The sequence below is a fragment of the Apostichopus japonicus genome, chromosome 14 (genome assembly GCF_037975245.1).
Source record: "Apostichopus japonicus isolate 1M-3 chromosome 14, ASM3797524v1, whole genome shotgun sequence".
Taxonomy (NCBI): domain Eukaryota; kingdom Metazoa; phylum Echinodermata; class Holothuroidea; order Aspidochirotida; family Stichopodidae; genus Apostichopus; species Apostichopus japonicus.
In genome coordinates this window covers 25,961,957-25,975,246 of record NC_092574.1, presented here as the reverse complement: position 1 = coordinate 25,975,246, position 13,290 = coordinate 25,961,957, and the positions used below count along the sequence as shown (strand labels likewise).

General features: G+C 34.6%; 1 protein-coding gene across 1 annotated transcript; it reads right to left on the bottom strand.

The window, feature by feature from the left end:
* Nucleotides 1–5: 5 nt before the first annotated feature.
* Nucleotides 6–13,253, bottom strand: LOC139980224 (telomeric repeat-binding factor 2-interacting protein 1-like). Its single transcript, XM_071991733.1, has 10 exons — nucleotides 13,093–13,253; nucleotides 12,858–12,910; nucleotides 11,681–11,791; nucleotides 10,824–10,889; nucleotides 9,635–9,743; nucleotides 8,142–8,316; nucleotides 7,597–7,653; nucleotides 7,295–7,380; nucleotides 5,543–5,657; nucleotides 6–4,672 (listed from the first exon to the last, which is right to left on the bottom strand). The coding sequence occupies exons 1-10, from the start codon at nucleotides 13,213–13,215 to the stop codon at nucleotides 4,533–4,535; spliced, it is 1,035 nt and encodes a 344-aa protein (XP_071847834.1). The 5' UTR covers nucleotides 13,216–13,253; the 3' UTR covers nucleotides 6–4,532.
* Nucleotides 13,254–13,290: the final 37 nt, after the last annotated feature.

Below are 13,290 nucleotides of genomic sequence, written 5' to 3'. Positions count from 1 at the left end.
GGGGGGGGAAGACAGTTCTTGTGTTGATTTGATACATTTTTGGTACTATATCAATACAAAAACCTCATAACAATGTAAGTTTTGTATTATATAACAAAATTACTAAAAGGTCTAACTGTTGAAAATTACCTGATTGATTTTTCTATGTGATAAATACGTATTAAAATAATCAAATGGATTGTTCGCTTAAATTAGTCACTAATGAATTTCATTAGCTGAAAGTTGAAAATGTTGATCATTTTAGATCACTTGTAAATTATTTTGAGCAGTATTTGTTGGTAAAAATTATCAGGAATTTAAAAATAGCTGCTGGGATCAAATAGATGAAGTTATTTCATATAGACAAAATTCATTTTTTATGATGAAAAGTCTTTGAATTGTCTTCCAAATGTTCGCTGCAGGTTTTGTCGTATAATAAGCAGCTGTACTTTTTCACCTTGAACTGTGCAAAGATTTTCCTTCTTCTTTCTCTCTCTTTACAACTGTCTTCTGACGTGAATATTAATTACATTTATTATTTCATATTGATGTTACAATGAGTTTGATTTATTTAAAAACTTTAGTCTTGTCTTGCAAACAGGGTATTCATTAAAATTATTGCAAATTGATATCTAAAATACTGTTCTTTTCTTGATGTTTCTCAGGAATGAAGTATTGTATTGAATAATAAGTGCCTTTCTTTATATCATATTAGTTTTTAAGATGATGACTGTCGTAAAATATCCAGTTTAGTTTTTCCACCTTGCACTATCACTTGAATTCCTAATTTACATCTTTTGTTTTCGTATTTAATTCTTTTACCTTCTTTCTTAGTTGTAAGTTTGTTACGATTTATCCTGTGTGCTTTTTGTTCTGTTAATGGTTCATACCCATATAATAATATAGTCCTTTAATAATATAGGAATAATTTAGTCCTTTTATTTCATGGCAGTGTTGTAGGCTCTGAATTTTTGTCTCTTATATAAAATATTGTAGTTCCTGTGTCAAAAAGTACAAATACTATATAAAGTACAAAAACTATTGTCCAGCAACTTGACCATTTTGCAATGCGAGACAGGATAACAATTGTTTACTGAAAGGCCATCAATATTGTCCCCAAATGTGCTAGAATGTTAGGTTATGATCAGTCATAAACAGACACACATTGTTGCCACCCTCCGAGCCCCCCCCCCCCCCCCCCCCGTCTCTCTCTCTCTCTGGTATATAATTCATGTTACTGTCTAATTAAACAGTTATCATTGTCTATGCACGATCTGGAGGGTAAGAACCAAGTACAATTTTTTTTTGAGTATTTTTCTCAGTTTTTGGGATGTTCAAATTGGGGCCTGTATGGATGATCTATAAGGACCTAATCTTACTATTACAATAATTGCTATTTTAATGAGAAATATGAATGAAATTGTATATAAACATGATTAATTAATTTCATTATGATTAGTAATTTCTTATAAATAATTGTGTGCCAAATGAGTAGTGAGATATTAACCTGTGTATTAAAAAAACATTGTAGCAATTGAAGTGTGTGTATTATTTTAACCATATATTTAAAGACACATATTGCATTTTGGACTTTTCAAGTGCAAAAAAGTGAGATCAGTTAATGAAAATAAATTGTGTTATTTTGAAAACAAAGCAGAAATTGGAGACATTATAGTCATTAAAGAACAGCATATGATATTATCTCTCCCGAAATGGTATGCACTTTTCTTAATATTGATATTTTCATCATATGTGTTGAAAGAGAAAAATATGTAAATGCAAAAAAGTCTGGTGCTTTAGACTCAGGCTCATAATTAGAAATTTGCATAGGTAATATTGGCTAAAGTTAAGGTCAAACAATGCACAGAAGCTGGAATATATCACAGGTCTCGATATAAGATATTTTTCCCAACTGAAGTTATGATGTTCTTGCATTTTGCGACATACTCGCATTAGGAATGTCACTTTAAAAATACTTTATTGGAATTGAGAATGATTTACTTTAGAAGAAATGTGTTTACCACTTAAATTGATACAAAATGCAATTTTTTTTTTCATTTTTTTCTTTTAGTTGAAGAATTTTATCTATATATTATATGCTATGTTTGAGGTGAATCCTTTGTTTACGATGAATTTATATCGTGTGGTGATGTTGATTATTGATAAAGTATTGATTATTAATAAAGTATTACATGTGTGGAAGTGAAAACAAAAAGTGCTTGTCTTTATTTAAAGAAACAGAAGAATGTTTACTTGGCTATTACTGTAAGGTTAAAGACCAGCTGATTTAGTCCATTCTGGAGCAAGAAGAAATACATAACATTCAAAAAGTGTATTTAAGTAGTTATTTAAAGCAGCATTTTGCGTTTGGTCTCCGTTTTCTATTTTTTGACATGTCCATCAAGTTTTTTACATATATCAATCACAAAACAGCAAACTAAGATATCAGCCAAGTTTTTCCCTGCCAACATCGTTAATTGGCAAGTAACTAAGGATATTTGCAGAGAATGAGAAAAGTATCCACGACAAAATTCCACATTTAAAATTATTGCATACAGTACCCCAAACCCACTAGTTTGAATTCAACCAATCAGAGATGCACGTTTAGTTATGAGCCATTGCTAAAAATAGATTCAAGATTGCGTTGGTACAACCAGGGAGTTGTTATGGAACTCCCTGGTACAACTGCCATATAGACTGTACACAAATCAAGCTTGGTGTTGGATTACAAATTGGTCAATGGCGTTCGTAGTGTTTAAATATTCATATTATGGGCGAGGTTAATTGGGATCCCAACGGAAAATATCTTGGAGAAAAACAAAGTTGAAAGTTGCAAATTTTTCGACTTTTATTCCACCATTTGAAGTAAGATTTAAATAGATAAGCTAGTTATGTATGTCCTTATGGCATAGTGGAGTCAGTGAGGTTGAGAAATATCATAGAAAAGGACGCAAAATGCTGCTTTAAATTTAAAATGAAACACAACAAGCTACTTTGAAACTTTCATGTATTTTATCTCCTCCAGTGATCATGTACTTGAAATATATGGAAAACTTATAAAACATTCATCAATATAAATTGCAATTAGTATAGCTACAGTAAATGAACGACAGGTGTGTTAACCGCCCTCTACATGCCAAAGATGTTGACCCATAAATGCATAAACAGAGATTTTGAAGTTTAGTATAAGCCAATATTTTCTGACCTGAAATTGCCCTATTTTTATTTTGGAATGTTTGCTTTTTCTTATTCTGTGCTACCTTTAATTTTCATAACAATGTATGAACTGTTTTGCCTAATTTGATAATTTAAACTGGAAAATATCTATTCTAAACAGAAACAATTTTTTTTAGATATGAATCTAGCAGACAATGTTTGGTAAGTTCTCATAGTGGAAGAAAATATCAGCAAATTGTATTTATCAGAAAATTAAACCGTTTTAATTTTTACTCCAGGTGTTGATATAATTAAAAGCACATAAAATACAAAATCATTAGCCAAAGCTTGCCTCCCCCAATGGTAACCCCCCACCCCCCAATGGTAAGCCCCAAGCCCCCCCCCAATGGTAAGCCCACTAGGGGATTTTAGGGTGTTTTCCTTTCACAAATTTTGACACCAATTACATCTTGTATAAACCGCACTGTATCTAAAGCTTGAATGTCTTCATACTGTTTTGTAACGGCACAGTAACTTACTGTTATCAAGATAATGCAAAGGAAAAAAAAACGATCTTTTGCAACAGTAGGAAATAGTACAATGCATTGACAACTTTATAAAGGACAAACCAGGCTGGACTTCAACCTTTGGATGCCCCAACATTTATTACAATCTCAATGCACCATTATATTTGACAGATGCCCTATTTCAAAATTCAAAAATAAGATCTCCATCAAAACATTAAAAAATATATTTCAGATTAAAACAGTATGCCTTTCTACCCCCCTGACAAAGCTCATGCCACGATGACATTTGACTTTTCAAATCAGCCTCTAAATGAGACATAGATGAATAAAATAAACTCCACTCAACAATCTGACATTCCACTCAAAATGTAACTTGCCAATAAAACAATCATTTTCCTATTCCAACAAGTACTTTATAAAGTTTAAAATAGACCAACTTTGAAGAAACAAGTTCCATAGGTAGAAGTCTGCCTTAACTACTACACATGGCAACTCTTGGCAGTTTACAACAATTAGGTGATTGCCTACCCTTGGCAACTACGTTATCTGCAAACCAGTCCACGACAGAATTACTCCAAAGTTTGGCTAGTTATGAACAATGTCAATGCTGTCACAACCCAGAGAGCATGTAATTGATATAAAATGCCTGCCACACACATCAGAGACTAAAGCAACAGCTCAGATATCAACTTGTGACTTTCTTTCACAAGGAACCTTTCTTTCAGAAACTCTATTAAAAGCTTGCTGATAGCTGGATTATAGTTGTCCAATCTTTTTCCTCTCTATGACAGATGCCCCTGCTCTCTTTCAGCAAAGTACAGAAAGCTGCTCTCCAATAAGCAAACTGCTTCCTTCAAAATTCACTGAAAGCTATCTTGGACTTGCATGCCAACCAGCAAGAAAAACTTTCCTTAATACGACAGATTCTTTGCCGTACTTTGAACAGAGTTCGACAAAACTCCCTCCTTTCAAGAGTAGCTTGTCATCGTCGTGGGACCAAATTTTTGTATCTAAAGGAAAAGGGAGGAAAATGTCAGAGAGAAATATTAATTAGAGCAATAAAGCAGGAAAACATGTCTCTTCATGAAAGATGAAATCATAATTTCATTGAAACTTAACTTTGTGGTCTGGAATATTGGCAATGGCAGCATATGTTTATAATTCAAAATGGCAGACTATGGTCATTAAATTCTCACAGTATTTCCCCGAGCAAAATTTCTAGGAGAGTCTCTAAATTTTCATATATTACAAATTTTAGTTTGTTTAATGCTCAGTAGGTTTGATAAAATTGTTAACAAAAACAATGTAAAACTGCTTTAATTATGTAAACCTTTCCACCAAATTCTCTTCATATTCACTCAATTAACTAAGTAATGCATTGTTTAACTCCTATGAGCTGATGCTTCGAAGCATCAGCACTCCCTACAAAGGACTTTTTCTTTATATCCACATCCCCCACATTTCCCTTCCATCACCTTCCTTATCCTCCCCTCCCCCTCTCCCTTTCCTGAACAAATAATAGAACATGGTTTGATTCAGCTGGAAATCACTTGATAATAAGTGAACATTAACTTCATTTCTGAGCTTGAGATGGGTTAATACGCCTTTAATCAGGTTAAATATAAACAACATTTGTTACGAAACGCATAACAGTCACACAATCAAATGTGACATATCTGTCGGAAAATCTTGAAGAGGAAAGTATAAGTCAATTTCCTATTAATTCAAGTTTGAAAGGTAAGCCGGACTTGTTGGAGGAATCCAACATCTGTTGTGACATGAGCGCATCCAAACAAGCGACGTATTTCTTGTTCATAAGTGAAAGATTAACAGGAGATGTCGTTTGGTAAAATGCAAACAGCTGTTTGAACTTCTCTTACCGGGGGAGAGCGTCTTCTTTTCTAACAAGTGCTCTGTTCTGTCTAAGTCGCCACTGTTAATGTGCAAGGCTGTGGCAATGGCTTTCTTTGACAAGCTGAACTTTTCACACCAAAACTACAAAGAGATAAACAGACAGAAGGATTTTGTCATTTATTAAATAGAAAAAATAGAAACCGAAAAAGACATGCTGTGATGTTTAATTCTTGCAGGAGGATAAAATTACACATTAGTTGCAAGAAGAAAAATAGCAAGAGAATGATGTAACATGGTCCTTGTCTTCCACATTATGTGAAGTGTGCTTGTGGAGGTGCCCTGCACCTCCTCTGTTAGTAGATGAAAGAATTTAAAAACTGAAAAATTGACAGCCATGAATGTGGGAGTACACCTGGCTTATTAGAATTCTCAAACATAGAACATGATAAATTGCACAAATTAATACTTCAAATAAGAGGGGGATTTTTTTTTTAAATAAGTAAAAAAATAATGTAATATTGTCCAAAAAGTCTTCACAGTGTAGTTGAGTGGAACGGGTGGTAACTGAGTCAAGGGGTATCAAGTCATGTTTACTATTTCAAAATAGATGTTGAAGGACAATTATTTTTTCTCATCTTCATTAATTAAATCCTTGGGTACTTCTCCTTTAGTTAATGTTTTCACAAAATGAACAGATGAAATGACTTGAAATTAAATTGTGGTAAAGATGAGACTACTTTTGTGGTGACCATATTAAACCAGATACATTTTGATACATATAAAACAAAAAATGCTAGGCCTAGGAAATTGAAAATAATTTTTCTTCCACAAGAAAGAAACATTAATACTTTATTACATTGAAAAAAAAACATGAATCACAGTTATTATTCATCAAATATGCTAATTAGTTAATAATTATCCAGAGGAAACCATTTTGATTGGTTGACTTGTTTTTGAATGCTTGGTTTCATTATTGCATTATAAAAACTTGAATGCTCTCCTTTTCATTATAAAGTTTTTTTGTGGGTGGGTATCCAACCATCCATTACATTTGCTGTTTTAATGATACATACAGAGGAGGTCAAATAAATTTTAAGTTAAAAGAGTGAAAGTTTAAGCAAAAGAATGACTCCATACTTGAGGTAAGTCAGAGAGGCAACTTGTCAAAGATCATAAAAATGCAAAGCCAAGACTGCCACTGAAGTCTTTACAAGTAAAGCAACAGCAGAAAAATGACTGGCTAAACATTCTTTACTCTTTCCAAATATAAATCCTTTAATATGAAGACCTCCCTCCCCCCCCCACATTCCCTTTTTCCCCACCAAAACTTATGAACCCCACTAGCTCCCAGACTCCACTTAGGTAGTGTGGGATAAGTCCTGTCAATCCACTATCGACCAGCTGTGAGGCAGTATTGTAAAGAAAATTCAAAACTGAAAAAGCTTGTTGAAGCTTTTTCCATTCAGAGACTTATGATAACTATAGAATTATGATAATATATAAGTGAAATGGAATTCAACTGACCTAACTAGCAATGGTTTGCAGATACCTAAATGGCTATTTGTGTCACCTTTAACTCTAAATTAGATATTTCTAGCTGCTCCAAACTTCTTGTCTTTACAACAATGAGCAGATAGCAATCGATCAAGCCAATGTGCCTGAGACATATATGAAGAAATCATCACTGGTTAAGTATCTGATAAACAGGATTATTTATATCTGACAATTCTAGCCAATCCAAGAACCAAAATGAATAATATTTTGCTGTTTTTAAATACCTGAATCTGTTCGATGAGTTGCTTCTCTATGCCATCAGTATCCTCACTATCCTCCACATCCAAATCTTCAACTGGATCTTCCATTTCTAAGAAAAAAACAGACCCTCAATAAATCAATCAATCCATTAACCAGTCAATCAACCAACCAATCAATCAATCATTCAATCAACCAACTAGTCAAATCAATAAATTGACCAATAAATCATTCAGTAAATTCAGTTGAAGCACCTTATGGCGGAAACAGCTATTAACGAGACAAATCGTATCATATTTTACTCTTTGCAAGAGGTAAATTATCTTACCTTTCAAAAATTCATAAATTATTCCTTGCCTGTCTGCAATTACCGGTTTTGACAAACCTAGAGTAGGAAAAGAAAACTTTTGTTAATTTGTAACAGTAATACTTTCAATGGATATAAGTATCTCAACATTGGTTGCATAAAACACAAAGCACTGTTTTCAAGATATATTCACACTGTTTTATTCAGTGACCTCAATTTCCACCTGCAACATCTTGGCAACCCCCCAGTGGCAGATTTTGTGGATGATGGAATTTGTCTATGGGAGGATATATCCCCCTCTCCTTTGAGTTGTATATATATTTAAGGGCACTTGGCTACAATAATGGTTTATACATTTTGGGACATTTCAAGTAAGTTATGATCAACATTTTCCCCTTTCGTTTTCGCCCAAAAAACGGCAAAACTTTTTTCTTCTTCTGAATGCTTTTTTGGGCAACCCTTTAAAATGTTGTTAACACCAGGGTTCTAAATAACAGTCAATAACAACAACAGTTCATAAACCTTAGGAAGAATCAATGAAAGTGATGGAATTATAAGAAACATACTTTTCTGATTTGATCTCCGCCTCTTTGGGTTATTAACCTCTTCTGTCATCCGTTTCCTCTTTGAGTTTCTCATCTCCTGTTGCCGTTCTCTCTCTAGCTCTACATACTCAGGCAGATGGTCGTGAAGAAAGCTTAAGAAGTGGTCCTTCATTGATTGCCACGAATGAGCTGTGATCTATATGAGGTTGATAAAGCCAGGGATTACTTTAAAAGTGAGTGTTTTCTGTTATTAGAATGATTCAGGGTTTCCATCCCTGTTTTCACGGCAAAGCAGTTTCTTCTGACAATATCTTTAACATCTCACAAAGCAAAACAAGATGTTTTCAGTTTACTACTGAAGAGGTCTGTTTTTGGAGGGAAATTTAGAATTTGCTGCAATTTGACACTGCTTTGTCATGGCAGTGTCTTCTGCCTAGTGGGTTTCTAGAAGGTGAACTGAATCCAGAATACTGCTCTAAGAAGCGGCATTTTACATTCCAATTGCAGTTAATTCCAGCAAGAACATGTTCTGGTTTGATATTGTCATAGTTGTATAAAACTTGACACGATTCTTAAACCTTAAAACCAAACGCTACTCTAAATTTACTCTATATTTTTGTTGGAAATGTCTCTTGGTGACAACCATGTGCACAAAGATTATAGCAACTTGGTCAATCTGCACCTAACATTGAAACAGATATTGTACAGCATACCTAAACAAGACATTCCATTAGTTTTGTGACTGTTCTTCGTAGCCAGTGAAATAGGAGCAACATGGATCCTACTCTTGATTTAAGATTACATTCCATGACTTTTCATAAGAAAAAAATTCTAAAACTGTTTTCACAGAAATGTCTGCACTTTTGAGCAAAGTTGCAGGAGAAACCAAAGACTCAGGGTAAAAAAACTTTCTGAATTCATTCTATTTCTATATCTTCCGAGGTGTAAAAAATTGATTTTCAATCGCCAAGACTATTTTCAGACGTGTTATCCATCACAGTGTGATCCCTGTGTTGTATAGATACCATACCACAACTAGACTGGTGCACATCCGCCCGAAAGGTTAACAGTCAAGAAAAGTCTCTAAATGGACCTACTTAAGGTGACATTTTCAGCATATTTTCAGTCATCATCATCATCATTACTTATCCTTGTATATTGGAAAGGATGGAGTAAAATAAACTACTGCTGATGAAAAATTCAGCAAAAATGAAGTTGTCTTTAGCGAACCAAGATGATTCCACAACAACAGCTGGCAAATGGGTTTGGAAGTACTGTGCTAAACATTCACCTCTTCCACCTCAAAATGCAAACAGACATGATGGGTAAATTTGTATACGTGCCATGACAATCCAAGCCATCAGCTATGCTATGTTGGGTAGGACATGTCAGTTAAATACTTATGTATCATTGCTCTATGTGAAGTTAGTGTGTAAGTCAATGGAACAATTAATTGTGGTATGATTAATTATGCAAACATTAAAAGTAAAAACATGAAATCTAGAGGAATTAACCTTCATTAATTCCATTCTCTTCCAAAGAACATTACCGCCGTAGTTTGCGGGATGTTTGGCTATGTACTGGAGAATAGCTCTGTCTTCTTCTTCTGTGTACTTCATCCTCCTTGAGATATGAAAAATGAAAAATGACAAAAAGCATTTTACTAAATCCATTGAATAAAACAAAAAAACATTAGGCACTGGGGCTATGGGATAGGTCAATTTTTTTTATGGACTTCTAGATTAGGACCTGCTGAAACCATTTTTTGGGGGTTCGGATGGCCATTATAATTCTTTTCGATGTCTACTTGTCAATGCACACACCTGACCACAAATATACACTCCTCACGTGAAGCATGGTGTCGTAAATATGAAGTTATGTACATATTATTACATATTAATTGTTTATGCAATATATACGGAACACACATACATGGAGCTTACATTATTATGGGTGCATTTTGGATATCTTCCTAAAAGGTTACTTATGTAATTGAAACTTCCGTTCCATATGCTAATTCGAATCCGTGTATAAAAAGAAACAGAGACAGGGATATTCCTGTGGCACATGCCACACTGTTGGTTGACAACAACAGCTTAATATATCTTGTGCCTTACTTAAGATATGTTTGATTGAACGGAATCTATTTTCGCTGGATAAACCCTTGTTTCTTCCTTGTGGTGGATCACATTTGTTTTTCTGTGATGTTATAAAGGCAAATGCCTGGCAATAGCTTTACTTTCCTATTATATTCTACTTGTTGAATTATCCTTGAAATGTGATACATTGAGAACAGCGGCTAGCTGCCAAGCTTCTCTGCATTTAGAGTTTCAAGTTTTCTAAAAAATAATATTTTCCTTTGTGTATAAGTGAGTTAAATATTAGAAAGAATGTTAAAAACATTTTTTAGCTTAATCTCCATGACGATATAAGTCATTCTACTGTTGCCAGATGCATTCACAAAATACCAACAGATATTAAAAAATTGTATCTTTGCCACACAAAATCCTATGAGGATGTTGTTTTGACCTAAGGATGCCAAAAATGTCCATAATTTTTTATTGAGCCATCAATTTCAGCTACCGGAATAACTTTCAAAGCTATTTTGTCAACACTTTTAGCAATTTTTGGCAAGCTTAAATTTCTGGCCACTTGAAAAAGGTTGATTATCCTTCTGACAAGTGTTGAGCTGACTTAACTTACCCCGTGCCAGTCACATTAACCAATACATTGGACGTTTCTCCTGGTGACGGTGACCTTGTGTGTGACCTGCATGTTCACCACAGGGATGAAAAGAAAACAAATTTTAGAGAAAGTGGCACAGTGTTGTTAACATAGTGTTAATTGTGTTGCTTTATTAATGTCCAAAATTACTTTGTTTGCATAGAAGCTAAACTGAACCACTGAAAGGTTTTTAAGCTGTTCGCACACTGTCTGGCTGAACGTGACCTGACCCAACTTGACTGTCGCAACAAAGAACATTGCGGATAGGATGTTAGCGTGTGTGTAACTAAGATTGATCAAGATTCAGCTACTTTAGTCGCATCGGCTTCAGTCAGAGAAACTCAACATGTAACTTTTTCAGTCTTCTTCAGTCAGATGGAGAGTGGCAGGCTTTCCAGCACCATGTTTGTTTCGTGTACAGTTTAAGCATCACACAGTACAGCACACTGTACAGCATCTGTACTGTACAGTATCTGTACAGCACTGTGCAGTATCTGCACAGTACTGTACAGTACTCTTCTTATACTGTGCAAAAATGTGAGCCTGATTTAAGTTTCATATATAAAGCTATTTTAAAAACAAATGAACTAGCAGCCCAATCTGACCACAAAGGTAACTTAGCAAATATTATAAATGCAGAAATCACAATTTGCCAGAAGATGACCACATAACATCGCAGTACAACTTATTGCTTTAAATACAAATTGGGAGCTACCGTGGGGCAACTGGGAGGGTTGGCATGTCTAATAAATGCTACAGGAAGGATACACTGGCATCTAATGTTTCCACGGGCCAGAAGAGGGCAATGGCAGACAACTGCTAAATGTTATACATACTTGCAAAGGTAATCCTTTGTATTAAGGAGTTGGCCTTGGCTGAGACAATCATGCACAAACTGAGCTTGCACATATCCATCACCTGTTGCAATGTCATCATCAGCAGCAATCCTGTAAATGATTGTAATTAATTCATAATAAAAATGATCCTAACTAAAGGAATCTCTATATCAACACATTCAATACTACTGTACCTGCCATCTAGCATTTCACAATATTTTGTGCTTTGCTATTATAAATCTACTACATACTATATGGTAATAATTCCCTTTGTATTGTTTGATGTTCTTTCGGCCAATTTTTGACCTTCTTTAAAAATATCACTGGCTTTTATTCAAATACTCTGATGGGAAATTATTAAAACCTAAATTGTGAAAGTTGTGAGTTTTAAGTGAGAGACGTCACAGGCTGCAATCCTTACAACAGTGTATTCTTTACTTACAGGAGATCAAGTGAAGGGTAGTTCTGGCATAATTGTTTACAAAAAGAGAAATGGGTCATGTTATTCACACTGCACACCACCAATAAGAAGCAGTACCCTCTATTTAACCAGTTGCTGTACAAATTAAATAATTAAATTTAGATTAAAGGATAGTTGAGGGGCTCGGTAGGTTACATGTTTATGATGGCACCTAAAAATAAAAGAGTGTTGATTTTCACCACCACACTGTTTTAATTTCCACTACATTTATTTCCCACAAACAATTTTGAAATTCTTCGAAGGACTACTTGTTATTCACTCTAGTTTCAGAGAATGTAACAGGAGTACAGGTAGAAATAGTGTACTCTGTACTGTGATTGGTTGTTTAAGTGCCAGGTACTTTAGATAGTGAGGTAATACATTGATGTTCATCAGGCTAAGTTCTTGGCGAAAGGCAATAGGAATGTTACTAAACACTGAATAATTGAAACAGTGTTTTTATCACAAATAGGTAGCAGTCATACAAACTTTCCTTACTTGAAAGAACCAAGAAGAAGATGTTGGGTCATTTATAACACATATGGCCATTTAAACTCAATAAAAAGAGTAGCAGCATGACAGTGACTCCCACTATTGTCAAAATAACTGACTCACTGTAGGGGCCTACAGTAGTCCTGATCAAGAAATTGTGACTTGCTCAATATCTTATTTTTCTTGAGTTTTTATCATATTTTAAGTACTAAAATTTCTACCTACCTGATGACATCATCACCTTGTCTTGCTTTGCTTGTAACCAGTCCCCCAGCGTTCTGTTGAATATGGAATTTAGAAAGAGAGATTACAAAATTGAAACAGGACAGAAGGACACAGTTACTCATTTCGTGTAACTGGTTATTGTTCAAAGTATACTTGGAATGGATAGTGATGCTACGGTCGTTTTCCAAATTAAGCCATTCTATTCGTTTCCACATGTTTTCAGAAAAATAAGTACCTCAATGAGCGGCCGTAATCGAGATTTAGTCTCCGATGGTCTTATGAAGAATGTTAATGCATCGCCGTCATCTGAGATGAAAATAAATTTCGGTTCGCTTTCTTTTGAACCGTCTGCCGCCATTTGACTTCACAGGTGTCATCATAGAATTACAAGAGCCCTTGAATTCGACCTCATCAACTTTCCCCTAGCCACTGT

Excerpts from the sequence above, each read along its gene's own strand:
- LOC139980224 (XM_071991733.1), bottom strand. The coding sequence starts at position 13,215 with ATGGCGGCAGACGGTTCAAAAGAAAGCGAACCGAAATTTATTTTCATC. Across the intron at positions 11,792-12,857 it reads CAAGGTGATGATGTCATCAG|GATTGCTGCTGATGATGACA; the intron begins GTAGGTAGAAAT and ends AATCATTTACAG. Across the intron at positions 10,890-11,680 it reads ACAAAGGATTACCTTTGCAA|GTCACACACAAGGTCACCGT; the intron begins GTATGTATAACA and ends GTGAACATGCAG.